Below are 20,791 nucleotides of genomic sequence, written 5' to 3' on the forward strand. Positions count from 1 at the left end.
ATCTGTGGGACGCTGACTGCAGCAGAAGGTGCTTTGGAGAAGATGAAACCCAGGAGCTCCTTCCGCCCCCCAGAGCAGGGCTTTCTCCGTCCTCTGAGGGCTTCGAGCCTGGACCTGCTTCAGGCAGCAGCAGCGGGCGGGACGCAGGGTGGAGGTAGCAGCGGCAGTGCCGACACCAGAGCTCCCCTTAGGAGCAAGAGGAGGGGACCCAGAGGAACGGAGATCACCCAGCCAGTGCAAGACGAGCTGCCCCTCCTTAGCTCAGTTGCCCTGCCTGTCCCCTGGAGCCTCAGCCATGCAGTGGTGCATCCACCGACCCCACCACACGACTTCGTTCATCACAGGATCCTCTCAGTTCTGGATGCTTCTGGGGCTGCTGGGCATCCAGCTCCAGGCCAGCTCTTTTTGTCCCTGCCGCTGGGCCCCTGTACGAACCTTTCGGAGGCCATTGGTGCCGTCCCTGGTGGGTCCTGATCCAGGGTGGAGCTGCCCGGTTCGGTGCTGAATAGTCGGCACATTTGGGGTCCTCACGGAAGGGCTTTATGCACCATGATCCCTCCGTGTCCCCAGGCCAGGCAGAGGTAGTGCACTCGCATTTGGGGATGACCGAGGCGCACAGTGACATCGCGCTCTGTGCTGGGGGACAGGCGAGGGGCAGCACCCCAGTGCAGGCAGCTCGGGGCCGTGGCCCTCGGGCCCCTTTTAGCTTGGGGGCTTTGGGGTGTGGTGGTTTCCCCTCGCGCGGTGGAGCGTCTGCAGCAACGCGGGATCACCCAAACCTGTTGCTTTGTTGTTGTTTTAAATAGACATTTTATTTTGGAATACTTTTAGTGTTTGGGTTTACCTGAGCTGCTGTCACATACACCACAAAGGGTTTTTGGCTGAGCAGCAGGAATTTATTAGTTTATTAGCAGAAGTCCCAGACTTTCTAGTTCTTTCTAAGGCCTCCAGGAAAGTGGATCAAGACCCATTGTCATTCATTTGGGCCCCACCTGGACTAAAAACAGCATCTGCAAGAGGGCCTGGTTCTGGTGGGTTCACACCCACAGGAAGGAAGGCAGATCAAGAACCCGTCTACACTGGGAAACATGATTTGGCCTTACACATTTAGATTTACAGAAAAGTCACCAAGACAGGGCAGGGGTCTCTGCCTGCCCAGGCCCACTTCCCGCCTCGCGGACACCTTCCGTTACCCCCGGGCACGTGTCCCCACCCAGAGCCAGCTTCCATGTGTAAGACTTGATTTTGATTTCACCCATTTTCCCGTTAATGGCATTTTCTGCTCTGGGATCTGGCCCAGGGGAACACATTGCGTTTGGTTGTCACATCTCCCTCTCCTCTGGTCTGTGACAGTTTCTGGGTCTCTCCCTGTTTCTCCTGACCTGACAGCCCTGACTCTGGCCGGGTGTCCTGTGCAACATCCCCCAGTCCGAGTCTGTCGACAGCAAATAGAATGTGTAAGTGAGGATAAGAGCTTTTGAAGACAAAAAGCTTGGAAATAAAAAAAGACTTCATGAAAATTAATCCCGTGGATTGCGCTTTTGATTCAGTGACATTTTCGTATTTTAAGAAGCGAGATACCAGTTTCAACAGCACTTAGGCCTTGCCTGTCCTTGTAGCAATGAGAGGTGGTGCTTCCTAATTAAATGGTGATTACGGGAGGCTCCTGTGTTTGGGAGAAGCTTCATCTGCTTTTACTACTTCTGGATCTAGTCATAACTGAAGGTAGAACGTTAGTAATTTTTCAGTTGAAAATTTATGGTGTCAATCACAGCAGTGCGTTTTCCCCAATGAATTAATTGAAATCACAAGACTGGTTTTCAGGTCAGTTGTCTTCTCATCACTCTGGGAGATGCACGAGGCTCTGTTCTGCACAGTGTCTGCTCTCTTTCCTGTCTCCTAGGGGTTTGGGGCATTTATTACAGCATTTACAGTAGGACTGAAACCCCTTGCGGAGCTTAGGTGTAGCACTGTTGGTGGGTTTTGTGTTTTTTTTCCCTTTCAGTTATTTGAATAACACATTTGTCGTTTAGATGTATGTGGTCTCCCTTCTCTGTTCCTTCCTCCATGAACGCCCCTCCCTGCAGAAAGGTCCAGAACCTTCTTCACGAGCACAGGCCTTGTCTGTCCCCCACCACCCAGTGCATCCATCCCTGACCTGTCCAAGGTGCAGACCAGAGAGGTCAGTGGAGCCATCGTGACCCCTGGGCCAGGTCATCATGCCATGGCCTCAGTTTCTTTTCTCTGAAATGGGGATAACGACACCACATGAAGCCTGGTGATGATTCAGCTTGTGTGGTACAGAGGAAGCCTTATCATCGTCATCATCATCACTGTCATTATCATCATTATTGGTGACTTTCAGTGTCCAGTAATGATTTGTTAAATGAATGAAAAAATATGGATTTTTTTTCCCCTTTGAAAAATATCCTTGCGTTGAGATACCTACGTTTTCTTATTGAGGGGAATAAGGGAGTAACTTGGGGTTCCACAACCTTGGCCCTGTTGACATCTGGGCCTTAATTCTTTGTGGGGGCCTGTCCTGTGCACTGTAAGATGTTGAACTGCATCCCCGTCTCTGCCCACTGGATGATTTAAGCAGCCCCCCACCCCATCCCCAAGTTTTGACAACCCTAAGTGTCCAGACCTTGCCATATGTCCCGCTAGGGGCAAAATTGCCTCTCTGAGAACCGTGGATTAACTAACTTAAATAGGAAAGGCTGGAAAAATGAGATGAGATTCTTTCCTTTCTAATATGTGTCCCACTCTTCTGTTTCAGTCTATATTTTTGCCTAAAATTAAAATATGGCCACACACACACCCTTTTTTTGTAGGGAGCTTTTGAGCTGCCCTCTTCAGCTTGGTCATCACATTTGACTTCTAGAATATTTTCAGTTTCTATAATTGCTACTATATTAGCTTCCAGCTCTTTTGGGGAAGGTGTGTTTCATGGTCCTTTCTCAGTAGGGGTGGGTGTGTTTTAAAAAAAATAAAAGGCAGTTGAATGACTTCCCTAGGTTTTTTGGAGAGCAATAAGGGCATTTGTTGAGCTGTTCTAAAAATTTGCACATGTATTTTTAAAATCTTATTTCCATTTAAATATAGCAAGATTAAGAAAGCTTGAAACATTAAAAAATACTGATAGCCTAATATTTCATTTGGATTGAGACTTCCGCATGGAGTACACCAATGTAGATGGTTAGTCCATGCAAGAGCGCTGCGTGAATGTCTGGTGACCATTTTAGAAGCAAAAGATACCGGAATTTCTATATATTAATGACTAGGATAAGAATGTATGGCTCATTTTAATTTTTTCAAGTGCAGCTCTCCCCTCTACCTGGGTGCATTTCTGCACCCAAGGTGAATGTCCAAGTTGCGCTTTCATTATGTTCAATAGGAGCCATTTCTTTTTAGCAATGATGACTCAGCGAATTGGGTGCTCCACCTGAGCTGTTTAGATTTTTCTAGAGTCCATAACATCCAGGTACTTATCAGCAGTTGCTTGCATCTGCCTTGTCAGGCAGAACAACCACAAAACTAATGCTAGAACCATCAGGACTTTGGATTTTAATTAAAAATATATCAGGTTCTGCAAAGCTGATGTAGTGGGACTTTGATTCTGTGGCTACCTAAGACCAGTACAGGAACAGTGTCAGTTCTGCAGCCTGTGAAACCTTATTAATTCAATGGAATATTAATGTCCCAAAGTTGACAGGTCTATTTAAATAAGCTGTAGTCAAGATGTGAATTTTTTTCTTTTTTCCTGAAGAGAGGCTGAACCCACTGGGGGCCTGGCAGGTTCCAGGCTTGCTCAAGAGAGCTCGGTTTTATGTCTGAACTGTGGTGTAATTACTGCTGCATTTGGGAAGCAAAAACAAGCAAACAAAAAATGTGAGCCTTCCTGTGATTCCAGGGAACAAGTAGATATAAAGGAAAGTGTAGGAGGTCTTTGAACAAGGATTGGGGTGCAGAGACCCTCCATTTTTTATCCTGTCATGGTTCTTGTCCTAGGCAAGCCCTGGCTCTGTGTTTCTGGAAAGTTCAAGTGGATATGGTGTCAACACAAGGGTTTCTTTCCATATTTAAGAAATTTCACGGGAACTGAGAACTTGCTAAGTTGGAATAGTTTCAAGTTACTAGCCAGAAGAAGGGCTAGAAGCCAGGTTTTTCATATCACCAAGGACAGTGCCCCTCAAAAGCAAACCTCAAGACAAGGACTTGGGAGCAAGTAGTTTTCCTGGAAGGTGACCCCAGCCAGTGGCTTGAGGGGTGGGGAAGTGGGAGTGGGAAGGGAGGAGAGATAATGTGTGCTGGTGCATGGGCTACCGTGTGGCCAGCTGGGACTCAGCCCTGCTGGGACCCTCTGAAAGATGGTGCATAAGTCACCTAAGGTTTGCCCCCCAGGGGGACAAGTTGGCTAGGGCACCCCCTGCTCCTCAACTCTGGACCCTCATTGAGGATGGGTGGTTCTTGGGTGCGTTCGTTCCTTCCCAAGCACGTCCCACCCGCCGTGTACCGTGGTCATTGTCAGGCCTGGGCTGGAGTGTGGCTGTCCCGACGCCCTGCCGGGGGCATCCTAATTTGTTGAACCCTAGAAGTACTTCTGATTACACCCCAAATGCCCAAGGTCACAGGAGGAGGCAGCAAGGCTGGTCCCCATGATCGCGTATGACCTGGAAGACCCTCTGGGTGGAAGGGAGCCCTGAGTCGGGCTTGAGGAATGGAGTATCGTGAACACCGGGGAGAATCAGGAAAAACAAGGTGCCCTTTCGGGGCTCCCTGTCCTGCCCGCCACCCACCTGTCCATGGAGCTGACCAGCAGTCCCAGGTAGAGTGTCTCTGAGGATGAGCAATGGAAGGCAGATTTTTTTCCCTGTTAGCACATGTTTGGACAATGGTTCTAGAAAATATGCATCAGTATTGCTCACTTACTGAAGTTAGGAGGTGGGCAGAGCTGGCCCTGGCTCCACGAGGACAGCACTGGCCCATCCACTTAGTCCCCCTTAATGGGTTGGCTCATCCCCTCGTGAACCAAGTGGTGGACTGAGTCAGGTCCCCACAGACACGGCCGAGTCCTGACCCCTGCTCCTCTGTGTGTAGACCCATTTGTAATTGGGATCTCTGAAGATCTTATTTAGATGAGGCCAAGCTGAATCCTTTCTCTATCTGACTGGAGTCCTTTTGAGCAGAGGAAATCCAGACAGACGCACAGACGACAAGCAGGAGTGGAAGCCAGTGGAGGAGGCAGAAGGAGACAGCAGGCTGTGTGCTGGAGGCAGAGGTGGTCTCACGGACAGCCGGCAAGCTGCTAGCAGGACACTGCAGACTTCGGAGGAAGTGTGATATTGCTGACACCATGATTTTGGGCTTCTAGCCTCCAAAACCATGAGACGATGAATTGCTGTTGTGTAAGCCAGGCAGCCCAGGCAAACTGAGCCCGGCCCCCAGGGCTCCTGGCTTTGGATCCCACCTTTCAGACAGCAGGCAACAGCGCCCCTCTAATTAAGCTGCAAAAACCTCCTGAGAAGCCTCATGGGACACTTCTCTTTACTGTTCATTGACCAGCGCCGGCCGCTTGGCTGCCCTTAGCTGCAAGGGAGGCTGGGAAAATGGGGAACCAGATGCAGTCATTAGGTTAGACGGGTGGCTTCTAACCGGGGATGATGTTTGCCAATTTGGCAATGACTGGAGGCATCTTTGGTAGCCCTGACTGGTTGGTGGGGTTGGGGGTGCTTCAGGTATCCACTGGGGAGAGGCCAGGGAAGCTGCCCAACACCCTGCAATGCACAGGACAGCCCCCCACCCCACAACAAAGAATTGTCTGGCCTAAGATGTCAGTAGTGCCGAGGTTGAGAAACCCTGGGTCAGGCTAATCCTGATTCGTTGCCTGGAGTTGAGCGTGTTGCTGCCTTGAGTGAAATGGAGGATTCTGTGGAGGCCTGTCTGCTGCAGCCCTTATCATGCACCAGCTCCATTTGGCAGAGCCACTGGCTGGAACTCAACTCTTGTCTACATGGACAGAACACCGGGTGAAAAAACACTGGGTAGGGGATGAAGAGCTGATGGGCTCAGGGGAAGAAGATGCATACATTGGCATTTTGCAAGTTTTCTGTTTTTCCTGAAAGGTCTATGTATGATATACTAATAATCCCCATACTTATATTTCCTGATTGCATTACTATGTCTTGGTCAATAATATTACCTTTTCTAGTAGTTTCTTGGGAAACTGAATCCCTAATGTAGACTGTGACCCAAATTTGAGTGCTGAATCATGGTCAGAATGGCCTTTGTTCTCTGGAGTGTGTGAATTTCCCAAGATCCTTCTGGAAAGGTAAGAGAGCACCAGGCAGAGGATGCTCAACTTCGGACAGCTATTCCTTTAGTTTTCCATTAGCATTTGAAAAATGTCTCTCTCAAGCGGCATTCATTAAGATTTTAATTTTTCAGTTTGTTCCTTTTTAAGTGACATGCAATTAATTAAGGTTTAATGTGTCATCTGTTTTTTTGCAATGACGTTTTTACTGCCCCCTTTTCATTTTAGCCAGTTTATAAATTGTACTCGAGCTAATGAGTTCCATCCCGATTTCCAGCTCCAAATAATTATCACTCTTCTAATATGGCTGTTCTTTAAAGTGTCACAGAACTAAGATCATCCCCAGGAGGGTTCAGGTGAGCGGGGTCCCCCCCGGGGCCATGGGGCCCTGGGGCCACGCAGGCTGGCAGTGGCCGAGTTCTCCACGATTCGGTTCGGCCGCCGCATGTCACACTCTGGGGTCTGCCCGGGATATAAATGCAGAAGCCTGGGTCGGGCCCAGTCCTCCGGGAGCTTGTGGACGAGATAATTGCCCTAGTTCTCTGCGTCGCTTTGCCGGTGGAAGTATGACTAATGGGACTTGCTATCCTAAATGATTTTTAACTGCATGTGGGGCTGAGACTGGACCAAGGTTAATTGAGCAGAAACTCCTTACTGGTTTCAGTATTACTGAGCTAACATTTATGAAAATGTCACTGAATCAAGTTGACAAGTTTGCAATATTTGGGGGGCAGTGGGTGGCATGGGGCAGCTTTATTAAGGAAGGTGGGGGGTGGCACGTGGCTTGGGCTGAGGGTTGGGACACCCAGGTCTGGGTCTGCCTTCCCCGTGACCAGCTGGGTGGCCCCAGGCAGGCCCCTTTCCCACTGACCACCATCCGTCCCTCTGTAACGAGCCTTTATCAAATGCAGACCTCCTACCAGGCAGGCTAGAAGCGTGGAAGAAACCAAAATGAGAGAGCCACAGTGTCTGTCCTGGAGAAGCCTGGGAGAGTCTGGTGGAGATGACAGACTGAAGACCGACTCACACCTGGATGAGAAGTGGAAGAAGGGAAGGGCCCCACCTTTCCTGCAAAATGAGGACCATAGCATCCTCACAAGATGGCTGTGAGGACAACATGAGGCAATGGGTGGACACAAAGTGCTTTGCAAGTGACTGTTCTTGTCAGTATTTTTCAGAACATTCTAGAAGCCTCGTTCAGGAGCTCACAAAATTTACCTGTGCTGTCCACGTCATTTCTCCATTGTTGGAAAGCAGTGGGATCTTATAGCTTTAAAAATTCCATGATTCAGGTGCCAAATTCAGGAGATAGTCTTTTCTCTAGAAAAGACAAAGCATTCAAGGGAACATGTCCAGATTTTTTTGTTTTGTTTTGTTTTTAGTCATAGCACTGCATCGGGTGACAGGTGTGGGTGTCCGGTTCATCGAGACCCCACGGAAGGGCCTGTTGGTAGGTTTGGGACGTCTTGCTGTTGCCCCATTCCTCCTCTTTAGCTTTCTGCCTGTGGAAGGGGAAGGCGCCTTGCACCCACCCACGCCTGTCTGTTTTCTCTTTTCTCAGGGGCTGATGTCCACGCCAGGGACCCCCGCCGTGGGATGACACCCCAGGAGTGGGCTGCCTACACGGGAAGGTCGGAGGCCGTGCGCCTCATCCAGAGGCTGCTGGAGCGACCCTGCCCGCAGCAGTTTGGGGGAAAGTACAAGCCGGAGCTGCAGCTGGCGCCAGAGGCGGCGCTGAAGCCCGCGGGCTCCAAAAACTGCTTGCAGAGGCTCAGGGAGTTTGTGCGGTCCACTCTGACCTCCCGCTCAGACCAGGGCCCAGAGGATGGGGGGGCCCTTGACCACATGGTCAGGGTGACCACGAGCCTCTACAGCCCTGCCGTGGCAATCGTCTGCCAGACCGTGTGCCCTGAGAACCCCCCCTGTGTGGGGAAGAGGCGGCTGGCGGTGCAGGAAATCCTGGGAGCTCGGGGGGCCCAGGAGAGGGACAAGGCGGAGGGCACTGAGCAGCCATCGCGGACCTCCCAGGCCCAGGAGGTCTCCAGAGAGGACACCCCGAGAGCCGGCCTGCCGTGTCCCCAGCCGCCAGGTCCCCAGGTGGCCGCCCCGCGGAAGGCCAGCCTCCTGCCCCTGCCGCTCCCAAAGCGGGGCAGCGTGCGCCCCGGCGTCGTCATCCCGCGGGTCCGCGTCAGCAAGGCGCCCGCGCCCACCTTCCAGCCCGAGCGGCCCGCGAGGAAGGGGGGCGCCAAGGACAGCGCCCACCTGCAGATCCCCAAGTGGCGGTACAAGGAGGCGAAGGAGGAGAAGAGGAGGGCGGAAGAGGCGGAGAAGCAGCGGAGGGCCGAGGCGCAGAAGGAGAGGCGCGCGCCCCCCTGGTGGAAAAGGACGTGAGGGCGGGCGGCGCCCCAGGAGGAGTGGGGTAGCGTGGCGTGGCCGAACACAGAGCCCCAGGCGGGACGCGGGAGCACGGCCCGGGCCCCTGGGAGACGGCGGGCGGCGAGAGGCTGCGCGGGGCCCGGCGCGGGGAAGGGCGCGCAGAGGGGTGCGCCCCGATCCGAGCGCGCACACGTTCTGGCGTTGTCGTCTTCGGGGGGCATGGGGGTCTCCGGAGGCGGTCCCTGTTGGTCTGTTCAAGCTGCACCCAAGAGTGAATTGGGGGAGACACCAATTGATTTGCCTAAAACCAGCCCACCTAGTGATCGATAAAAACACCGAGCGCCCTTCTGCCTGAAAGTCTACCTTGAGCACGTCGGTTAAAGACTTTTTAAAGGGCGTTAATAATTTCGCGTTTTCAATCATTATTTATCAAATTTGCAGCACTTTGAGTGACGGGCTCTTTATATTTAAGGCTGCTGTTTTCATAACATTTGTCTGAAGACCCTTTGTTTAAAATATTGTTTCTAGCAATAAATATGTATGATATTTATATGAAGGCCAGCAGAATTTGTGGAATTCTCTCCTTTTTTGGGTGGTTTTTGTGTGGTTTGCCCTCCTTTGTGGGTGCCGTTGTGCACCGTGTGTTCTTATTAATTAAGTGATGGAGAACGTTGTTTCTATTTGATGGAGGCAAAATGATCGAATGGGACTGAGATCAGATCTCATTGAGCTCTCTATTCCTACAGTAATGATAATGAAGGGAAATATACATATTGGCAAATTACAAAACAGTGCATAGGTGAACTTGTATTTATTGCTAGAACTAGACTCATTAAGCAAGGGACTTTAGATAAACTGGATATAAAGTCTTTAATATATTAAAAAAATAGGTGCAACAGAGAAAACAATGTCATTTAATGAAACTGAAGGCAAATTTGATAACTGATTATTAAAAATGCCAAATTAAGTCATATGTGCTCTTAGATAAATCGAATCCAAATATCCTTTAAAATACAAAATAGATGTAAAAAGACTAAGGAACTCAGAATGACACAAAGCTACCAAAATGGTGGAGGGGTAATTTTTAGAGGACTAGGTTATTAGTATTAAGTGAACTTGTTTTAGGCAAATTCTTATGGGGTGGAGTGGGCTGCACCCCTCCCCAGACTCAGTTCCAAAGATTTTCTGCTGTGGATATTCCTTTTCCTTTGATGTTCTGTTTAATTTCATGTCAACTTTACAAAATTCCCAAGAAGTGGGGCATTTGGCAGGGCATGTATGCGATTGGTCTGGGGCTCCGAGATCTCAGCAGGAATTTTCTGTGCATGCTTTAATCTCCAAACCACTGAGAAATTGTAGTGAATCACTGGTCATCTGGGTTATCAAGTATCTGCCAAACATGCTACTGACAGCACTTTATTTAAATAGTATCTTGGAAGTCATGGATTTAGAGTATTCCAGACCAGTTAGGAAGCTCCTTGCCATTATCCTGGCTACCCCGTCAAATCGTGCCACCTGCTGTGGATGCAGGCAGGAGGGGGTGCTGCTGCTGTCCCCCTTTTCCCTCCCTCTTGGCCTCATCAGGTGGTGAGTGATCAGGGATCTCAAACTTGCCTCTCCTCAAATGAGACCCCGATGGGCAGGACTGCCCAGTCTGATGGGAGATGGGCGTGGTGATGATGCAGCTTTTAAAGGCAGACTTCAGCCAGTTCTCGCTTCGTCCCAGAGAGGCTCCAAGCTCATGCCCCAAAGGTGTGTGCTACAGATGGGAAGCCCTGATGGTGGGTGGCTGTGGAAAACCCTTGGGGTCTGGATGTTGGGATCGGCCACATCCCCTTAGATGAAGCACCCTGTAGTGATGGGGACCGTGGCCTTCGTCACCTTTGTCTCTCCTGGACTCTGTCTCCCCCAGCTGCCCTGCCTCCGTAATTCACTGCATCACTAAGCTGGACGTGGGCTCCAGCCTCCTCTTTCCCACCTCGGACCCCACCAGGTCTGAGCCAGGGGTCCTCCTCCCTGGCTGCCCCCGAGAATCGCTGGGAGCTTTTAAGCTATTCCCACCCCTGCTCCTAGGCGGAGATGCTCATTTAATTGTCCTGGGGGAGGGTTTTGTTAGAGCCCCCAGGTGGTCACACTGGGCAGCGAGGGTTGAGAACCGTGGCTTTCACCCTGGGGAGTCCGAGAGGGCCCCACTGTCCTTGAGGGTCTGTTCTGAGACACCCAGCCTGAGCCCCGTCAGTTCCCACAGACAGCGCCATCCGCAAAAGAACGTCTGGTGGCCGTTGGCACAGCACATGCTGGGCAGTTTCTGCCTGGGCTGACCTGGTGTCCGGCCCACCGTGGGTTGCTAAATGTCCCTGCCTGTCCTGTCCCCACCGTGGGGAGTTGGTATCGGGAATCCGGAGGGCAGAGCCCCTCACTTCTGCCCCAAGCCTTGTGTCTTCACTTGCGTCTCTGTCCTAGGATGGGTCAGAAACGTGTATTTCTGGCCCCACCCAGTCCTCTACCTCATTACAACCCATTTTTAGTCTTGAATGACGAGTAGCTTATCAGTGTTGTGACTGGAAAGTTCTGGAGATTTTAGATTCCAAGCTGCTCTGAACTGGACAAGTTGGGGCCGTTCCCTCTCCTTGCCCGTGACACGTTGGGGCCAGCGGGCTGCTGTGTGTCATGTTCCTGGTGTCAGCCAAAACAGCCGGGGACAGGGATGCGTTGCCCAGAGCTTGTCAGGCCGGGAGGGCAGGGCAGGTGGGCGCTTTCCTTGGCAAGCCTGAAGGCGAGCTGGCCGCTTTCCCCGCGAAGGTGTTACCTGGCGAGCGTTAACAAAGGTGGAGAACGCACGTGCTGGAGAGCTATGAGGCAGCAGGATGGGGCTGCCTCTCTTCTTGGAGAGCTTTTTTGGGGTCTCAGTAGGAAAAAGTCGACCCAGAAAACCACAAGTGCAGGGTTGCTCCACATTTGGGTACAAACGTCTCTCCAGCTCCTCTCGGCAGGGTCTGATCGATCCTGGGTCTGCTCCCGAACAGCTTGCACAGCGGTTCTCATTTTTGCCGTGTGTAAGCAGATCTGCTAGTAGAGGAATTTTCCAAGGCAAGGCAGGGGTCTGCCAGGTTTCTTGCTCAGCGGGGGATGCTTTCGGTCTTGTTTTCTCATTCTCTTTGGAGTTTGCAAGAGGCGGGGCGTGGCAGGGAGAGAAGATTCTGGATGCTTTCCCTCATTTGGAGTTACTCCTCCACGTGGGGGGTGTGTGTCTTTGCAGGAGGACGGGACAGCGTCTGTGCGGCCTGGACCCTCCCACCTGCCCTTGTGTGAACCGATGGTGTCAAAGCAAGAGGGAGGGGGAATGGGAAGGGGAAACTATGGGAAAAGGCAGCCGTGTCCTTCTGCCCTTGGCTGAGCGAATGAGCTAAGCCCCTGGAAGGGGTGTGGGTCAGTGTCAGGGAGATTTGGTAGAGTCGGTCCATTCTCAAGCAACGCTGTTATGTTTTCTGGTTTTGGGGGTGCGTGTTCCTGAGAGAAGATGTGGCTGTCAGGTTCCTGGGTGGAAACATCTCTGGTCTCCCTGAGGCCCGGTCTGGCACAGTTTGAGGTTTCTTGGTTTTGTCTGTTTTTGTTGCTTTGAAGGACTGTTTACTCGCTGAGCCGTCGCCCTCTGACCCTTCTCCCCAGTGTCCGTCCAGGAAGGAGGGGACACGGGCAGGGCGGGTGGTCACCCCGTGTCCTCTCTGGCTTCGTCACCACGTTGACTGCCGGCCGGACCCTTTACCCCCTTTTCTTTCCCACCTGCCTTTTTTGTCTTTTGCCTGTTTCTTCTCCAGGTTTGGCTAAATTCCTTGATCACCCCTGGTACCACCTATTATGAGATCAAAAAAGGGCAGAAAAGCAAGGGGCTTGTGTGCAGGCGATAAAGTGTCCCTGTGACGGACTCTGCATGGCTTCGGGGGCCGTGGCACGGGCTCCCCACCCCGCCCAGGCTCTCCCGACATGCAACAGGGTCCTTCTCCGAGATTTATATACAAATATAGTTCCGTGGACAGCTGAGGTATATTTTAATACTTTTCCAGTGCTTGAGTGACCTCTGGTTACAGCGGACAGAAGAACTTCTCAGACGCTTCCCTGCCGCTGTCGTGCAGCGGGCCCCCCGGGATCGCCCCCCAGTGGAGTTTCCCTGGTTTTTGGAAACGCGGGGCTGAGGCAGCTGAAGTGGCTTTGGGATGTGTGTGACGTCACTTCACTGTCTCTCGGTTGCCACTTGGGGGCAGGAAACCTTGTATTAAAAAATATATCCAACCTCCAATTAGGCAGAGGTGGCCGTTGGATAACACAGGCGACCACTCCTCACTTTCACCGCTGGAACTGGGGATCCCTGCTCTGACATCAGGATGCACCACGCGGGACATGGTTTCTCTGACTTGCTCGTGGGAACAGAGTCCCACGGTCTGCCCAGTGCTCCGCTTCCCCAGGAGGGAGGCGTGAGAGGCTGGAGAGGCCCGTCAGTGCCTGTGGCTCCCCCTCAGCGGGTCACCTCCTAACTGAAGAACCTCCTTTCCTTCCCTGAAGCTCCCCCCGCAGCCTCCTGGCCACACTAGAGACCTCAGGAATCGAAAGATCAGACATTGCAACACCTTTGTCTCGGCTTTGGGCACAAGTGAGACGCCAGGCTCATTTTGTGGAGGAAGATTGGGGAGGGGTCAGGATGTCAGCTGGGAAACCTGTGGGTGCAGGAGGACAGTTGGGGACTGCCTCTGCCCCCTTCCCTCCGTGCTGTCACTCGGGAGTTGAATGTCCGAGTGGAGACGAGGCTGCAGTCGGTGAAACTGTACCCTGTGATGCAGGGACAGGCTCTTGTCCCAAGAGGGGTGCAAAGCTCGCTGTCTGCAGGAAGTAGGAAGAAATCACGGGTGCCAACTGATGAAGAAACACCTTGGAGGGATAAGTGAATGAGCCCAAACCAGGAAATGAGGCTGATACGCTCCTCATATCCCTGCTTTGTCCCCTTGTCCACACTACATTAAGAAGCTGACTTCCTTGACCTCCTTGGTTTGGGCCCCTGGCGTAAGTGTGAGAGCAGTTCCGACCCTGCCTGGCCTCAGTCTTGTGCTCTCCTACCCTCCGGTCCGGCTCGAGGTTTGCCACTGATGCCCTTTCCCTTCTGACACGGTGCATTCGTCCCCGGCAGTGGTAAGAGCTACTGAATTATTTTCAACTCCTAGTCGGAATCAGTCTCCTATATGACACGGTGCCAGCCCTTTTCCCTCTTTCGCAGTGTTTGGGAAAGTCTGAACACTCGCCCCACGAGTTTGCTCGGGGCCCCTCTCTCCCTTTGCGAGTAACTGGCTTCTGCAGCAGGCTGGACCCCACCCCGAAGCCCCTCGGGACCCTTGTGTCTGCTGCCTGGCCCTGGCCTCCCACCAGCCGCGTCCCCCTCCCAGCTGTGCCATTCCCTGGAGGGCCCCGGACTGTGGCGGAGCCTTATAAAGACACAGTCACAATTATGACAGATGATCATAGCAGGGGGCGTGTCGTTAGCCCCCCAGAACTGCCAGCCAAAGCAGCTCCTCCTAAAACGCAGATTGCCGGCTGCTGTTTCACTCCCCGATGATTTTGGAACTTGTTTTCTGAGCCTGTTTGCCGGCGTCAGCTGCGCATCCTGTGCCTTTGATTTCACACGTTTCTTCATTAACATCTGAAATCAGTGGCTAAAAAATTCCTCTGGGGGTTGCGTTTTGAAAGTAACAGGGAAAAAAAAAAGCCACCACTGCCTGGATTGGTTTAGCTAGTTTCTGAGGGACAGAGTTGTGTGCACACGCTGTTTCCGCCCCGTGACCTACCTGAGGTCACACCGCCACGAAAGCTGCAGCCCCTGCTGTGCTCTCACCGACCCTCGGAGGCCGGCGCTTCCAGAATGGACCATGTGTAAAGCTGAGCACACATGCGTGCACACACACGCGTGCACACGCTGAACAGAAAGGAACATAGGCTTTGTGTTTCACAGTGGCCCCTGGGGGGTGTCAGATGTGACCTGCTTCCGTGGTTTATCTTTAATAGGACCGCACAGCCCAAGCCCCCTCCACCCCCCGGGAGCGCTCCATCTAGGGTGCCACGTAAAACATGGCCACGGGTGTCATCAGCCAGGACTTCTCACTGGGGAGCGTCTCCAGGCGGCCAGACCACCACCACCGGCCGGGGGCTGAGTTCCTTGAAATTCAACACCAACATCATTCAGAATCAACATCTTGTCCTGAGCAGGTGCTGGGATTTTTCCAAGTCTGACAAATGTTAGATACTCCAATTAATCAAAGCTTGCACAGTTTGGTTTGGCAGAGAGCTTGTTCAGTTGTAATGCCACGTCCTTATATTGCTTTTTAAAGGAGATGTAGGAGGGAAACCACAGGCCAACCATCCCAGGGACGGCCGGGCTGCTCAGGAACCTGATGCTTTATAAGTTTGGGGAGATATAATCAAGGCACGTGCCTGCCACTTTTTTTCCCAGAAGTTCTAGAAGCTGATTTAGAACTGTGCAGCTTATGTGTACACGTCATGACAACAATAAAAGGGCAAGACAGACCGAGAAGTGTAACCAGTGACCCCGTGAGCCTTTGGGGTGTCCTAAGGAATTTGGATACTATACTCTGTTCAAATGAACGCAGAGAACTGGAATTCTCTTCATGTGCACTGGTGTCCTTGCCTGGCATTTCTTGGGTGTGTAAGAATCTATATTTTTGACAACGGCAACTTTATGATGGTCTAAGAATTGAACAGACTTCTCAGAGGGTATAAGCTCTGTTTCCAGAATGTAACGCTCTTTTCATTGTCATTTTTAAAAGCCAGTGGGATTCTCAGTATTGTAAAAATGTTGAATATGGACATAATTATGTAAATTTCGTAGTATTTTGTTTTGATGTGAGAGTTTTGTTACAGTTTATAAAAGATATTTTCCTATTTAAAACCTCAGGGCTATTTTGGGACCCCCACATTCCTGTGACCCTCAACAGCTTCAATTCTTTATATTCAGAATTTTAAGTTAAATATTATATGCTGTTATTCAACAGAAAGAATGTGTTTTCCCTTTTAACTTCTAACAAATTCTCTATCTCTTATTTAAAAAGTATAGATAAAAGATGTGAAGTTGTGGGAAAATTGTGGCTAAAGAATTAAAACTACTTGTGAAATAAACATATTCTTATTGCATGGCAGTCTGAGATTTGAATAAACCAAAGTGATAAATTAGAAAATGACACCATGAAATATATCAGGATCTCTGATGTCACTTGAAATATATGTGAATTTTCTTATTTCAACCTACTCTCGGTTTATTTTTCAAAGATAAGATTTTTAAATGAGTTACCCATGAATACTTTCTCAAACATGCAAATAATCTCCCGACAATCCCCCTTTCTCAGAAGTAACCATTGAAAAGGTGACACCCTTCCAGGGAGTTTTCTATGTATAATTACATACATATATAGAAACCCAAAGACAGTTTGGCTTTGTTTGTATTCATTTACGTAAATGGTTCACTGTATGTGTTGTCCTTCAGTTTCTTCACTTAAGATACGTCTCAGAGGACTTTTAAAAGAATTTTAAATTAGTTTTAATTTCTTTAAACAGCTAAAAATGTAACACATGAACATGGGAGGAAAATACTAAATCCTATAAAAGAGTCTCCAATGAAAAGTGACTTACGTCCCTTCTGTGTGAGCCTCGGCCTGTCCTTCCCCCAAGGCTGTGCCTCTGAGCAGTTACTTGTACAACCTTCCAGAAATATATTTTTGATGCATCCTTCCCTTTATGTGTTACACAAACAAGAACCCACTAAATACACGATTCCTCTCATCACCGTGTTTTGCGGTAGCGAGTTAGATCCCCCCTCATTGTTTTTTGATGGCTGCAGATTATTCCACAGTGGAGATGGACCGTATTTCATTTGACCATTTCCTCAATGATTGACTATTAAAATGTTTTTGGCTTTTACCATTTACTTGTGATGGAGTTCCTTATACTCACCTATTTGCATACATAAATGAATGAATTTTCTTTAAGATAGGGATGCAGAAGCAAGAGTTGCCAGGTCTAAGGGTTTATGCCTTTTAAGTTTCAACAGAAACTGCCGTGCTGCCCTTTTCACCGTCTCTGTAATGTGCCCACCCACCTGCAGGGGCCGAGAGAGCCCATTTCCCACAGAGCCAACAACACTTGCTGTTTATCAGATCTGAACATTTTGCCAGTTTAGTGGTTTAAAAATGGAATCTCATTTCATTTTTAAGTTTTGACCATTTCTGTTCTCCCTGTTCGAAAGTTTCTTACAAATTTCTTCCTTTTTTTTTTTTTTTTTTTGGTGTCTTTTACTGACTTTTAGGAACTTGCTATTTATTTTGGCTCATAGGTATTTCATGTATATTGCGCATATTTTCTCCCGTTTTATCACTTATCTTTAAGGGATCTTGTATAAAAGTTTTAGATTACGATCTAATCAAACTTGTCAGACTTCACATTTTCAAGGTATTTGCATTTTGTGTTTCCTTAAGAAGGCCTTTTCTACTTCAAGTCAGCATTTTTTCCTTCTACATTTAGTTCTAATTATTTACAAGTATTTTGCTTTTTCTTTTTGGCTGAAAATATTTTATGTAAGGGGTTTTTGGTTACTTCTGATTGGGATGAAAATAAACAGCTTCTCTTTCTTTTGAAAGCGTTACTCCAAACTGTAGAAACCTGAAGTCCAACTCATTAAAAGCCATAATTCTACATTATCTCTTAGGTGGTCCCGGTGGACCCGGCGGCTCGGCTGTCCCTGACAGGCTGCCAGGAGCCCTGGCCTGGAAGAGAGTTGGGTTCTGCTTTCTAGTTCAAGAGAAAACTTCAGCTAATTTTATTCAAAGGGCAATGAAATAAGCCCATCATTGAGACAGCAACGGATGTACGATATCAACTTTGCAATACTCTGAGGCAGGGGTTAGGAAAATCTTCCTCTCACAATTCAGAAGAAAAAAGATTTTTGCATTGTTTAGTGGTAAAATTTCATGAAGACCTTAAGGCATGGGTCAGCAAACTATGACCCATGGGCCAAATCCACTGTGATTGCATACGGTGTTTTAGTTTCCCAGCTGCTGAAACAAATACTGTACAAGGGGTTGACTTAATGACAGGGATTTACTGGCTCATGGCTTCAGAGGCTAGAAGGCTGGCTTCCCCTCTGAGTCAGTACCGTCTGTCTGGCCAGCCATCTTTGAAAGGGTTCCTTGGCTTTTCTGTCACATGACAGTGCATATGGTGGTGTCTCCTTTCTCTTCTGGGTTCCGTTGACTTCCAGCTTCTGGCTGCTGCCCGTGGCTTCCCTCCTGGTGGCCTTCTCTAGAAGCCTCCTATAATGGGATGCAGACCCATCCTGATTCAGCTGGGCTGTACCTTAACTGGTCACCCTGCCAAGAAGTCCTACTGACGATGGGTTCACACCCACGGGAACGGACTAAGACTGTGAACCTGTTTTCTTTGGGTCGCTGTGGTAGCTCGCTTCATCTGCTGCCTGGATCTTCTCTTTGAGGAGTGCCACTCAGCCGTCCCTCCCATGTTCTCAGCCATCTTCCCTACCTCCTTTATGAATCATCCTTTTCCCTCTTTAAGATCCTGCAGCTCTGGTTTCAGTGGCTGTGGGCCCGCATGGCCTCAGGGCGTAGATGGGAGAGGAGGGGAGCAGCATTAGGTGGTGACGGGGCAGGCCCCCAAGAAAATAATGCAGCATGTTTCCTCGAGGCTCCACCCACCCAGGGGTCTTGGCAGCAACATCTGTTTGCTCTGGGCCAAGTGTGGCCAGGAGTGTCGCCTGCCGAGGACTGGACTGTGCACGCAGCCCCTGCTCCCTGTCCCTGTGTGGTCACCGGCTCCCAGCATTGCACCTGCTGCCTTCTGAGGACCAGGCTGGGTTCCCATGGGGTGGGGAGGGGGGGCGCATGGAAGGTGGGATCCTCCCATCTGCCCACAAAGCAATCTGGTACAATTGGTACAATCTTGTACAAAACAATCTGGAAGAATGAATTGCTCTGGTAAATTGTCAGCTGGCCAACAGCTTCCTGACTCCCAGGGATCACTGCCCCTGCAGGCTGGGACAAGCTGGCATGGGAAAAGGAGCAAGGGGCCCTGGGTAGGGGAACCCCCCACCGCCCCCTGCCCCTGCCTGCTGCTTCCCGCCTTGAGGATTGTTTGTCTGTGCCTGGGCTCATTGCAGCTCTCACTGAAAATATCAGCCAAGAAACTAACAAAACATTAATACATTCTCCTGGTTAAAAATAAATTCAAACACATACATCAAACCCAAATCCACCTTGCCATTTCAAAAGTATTATTTAAAAAACAAGAAAAATCAAGATTAATAGCTACAAGTCTTAACTCTAGCTTTTAATCTCTCTTATTTAAAAAAAAAAGAATCTTTGTCTTGCCAGCCAGGCTCACTGGGAAGTGGATGAGGAGGTGAAGGAGGGAGGCCCCCCTCAGGGACGCGGGTTATGGGGAAGGCCTGGGTGGGAACTGCAGCCCCTGCCCTCCCTCGCCCCCTCCTTCCCAGGTGCGTCCGCAGAGCGTGCTGAGCCCCAGGCTGAGGGTCTCTAACTCGATGCACCTGTTCTAGTCCCAGGCCCCCAGCAGCACGGCCTGGGAAGGTCTTCTCCCCTGACTACTGAGTGGCAGAGACTGGAAGCCTGGGAGGCCTGGCTGTCTCCTCTGCGCCCTCCAGGCCCTGCTCCCCGTCACCCACTCCCGGACTTCTCCCACCCTGTTGCAGCCCCCCTCCCTGCCGGGAGCCAGTTTTCTGCCCTGGGCCTCTTCTCTGCCCTGCCTGCTTGGGCTGTCCCACAGCCCCTGGCTTTGCATGCCATCAGGCTCTAAATGCCATTGGAGGCTGTGAACTACCAACTTTGGGCTTTCAGCTTTGCACTTGACCATGAACTCCAGGTCAGGGGTCAGCAAATTATAGCCTGCGTTCCAAATCCAGCCCAATGCCTGCTTTTGCAAATAAAGTTTTATTGGAACATGGCCTCACTCATGCATTTACATATCTCTGCTTAAAAGCTACAGTTGAGTAGCTGTAACAGAAGCCCTGTGGCCTGCATTGACAAAGTTCAATCACATGGGCAGTGGCCATTTCTGAGTGGCTGTGCAACGGGCATTGCAGACCTAACGTGACGGAAGGCAGGGCCTGACTTCCTCCTCGCCCTGCTTCTCCAGCTCCCCCATCGCACAGATGCGCCACACCATGCCAGGTGCTCAACCAAAACCTCGGCGTTTATGACCCCATTTCCTCCTGTCGTTCCCAGCACCCCATCTAGCAGCAAATTTGATTGGTTTTGTTTCCAAAATATACCTGAAAAATCCTTACCTGTTCTCTGCTTCCAGCCCTGTCTGAGCTACCGTTGCATCTCACCTTTTTGGTCCCCTCCCAGCCATTTTCCCCATGTGGGAAGCATGATCTTCTGAAAGTGTGAATCCCATCCTGCTGCTCCTCTGCTCAGAGTCCTCCTATAGTTTTCTGTTGCCCCTAGAAAAAAGCCCAGGCTCCTTTCCATGGCCTCGAGGACTATGTGACCCGTCCCCTGCTTGCCTGGCCCCATATTGGGTGAAAACAGTGAGCTCATTCTCACCTCAGGGCTTGCTGTCCTTTGTCCTGGAACGGATCAGCCCAAGGTCTTCTCCCTACTCAGCTCTTGGACAGATGTCACGTCCCTGGGCCCTTCTCTGGCCACCCCGCTGGAGTTCCCTTCCCCGTCTCTTTCCGCCCCGCAGGGCCCTGTGTTGTCTCCTAAGTGGCATCATCCCTATGGTCCTGCCTCTTGTGAGCTCCATGTGGCCAGGGCCATGTCAGCTGCGGTAACACGCCAGGGGTTGGCTTAACAACAGGAAGTTCTTGGCTCTCGGTTTCAGAAGCTAGAGGAAGTCCCAAATCAAGGCATCAGAGCGGCGATGCTTTCCTCACAAAGTCTTCGGCATTGTGGTGTTGGCTTGCCACAGGCCTTGGGGTCCTCGGGGCTCCTGCCTCCCGTCAGGCGGGGACCTCCCTCTCCCCATGTCTGCTCGTCTGGTTTCCACCGACTTCCGGCTTCTGCCTGTGGGGCT

General features: G+C 50.6%; 1 protein-coding gene across 4 annotated transcripts in view; it reads left to right on the forward strand.

Moving 5' to 3' along the window:
• Nucleotides 1–9,256, forward strand: part of ANKRD33B (ankyrin repeat domain 33B) — an 89,934-nt gene extending 80,678 nt beyond the window's left edge. For 2 of the 4 annotated variants that reach the window (XM_037798921.1, XM_037798920.1), the window contains one exon: nucleotides 7,875–9,256. In XM_037798921.1, coding sequence (XP_037654849.1) covers nucleotides 7,875–8,704 — 830 coding nt within the window. In that variant the 3' untranslated portion in view covers nucleotides 8,705–9,256. The remainder of the gene's footprint in view (nucleotides 1–7,874) is intronic. The other 2 variants (XM_037798924.1, XM_037798923.1) reach the window with 1 other exon arrangement.
• The last annotated feature ends 11,535 nt before the right edge of the window (nucleotides 9,257–20,791 follow it).

The sequence above is a fragment of the Choloepus didactylus genome, chromosome 11 (assembly GCF_015220235.1).
Source record: "Choloepus didactylus isolate mChoDid1 chromosome 11, mChoDid1.pri, whole genome shotgun sequence".
Classification (NCBI taxonomy): Eukaryota; Metazoa; Chordata; class Mammalia; order Pilosa; family Megalonychidae; genus Choloepus; species Choloepus didactylus.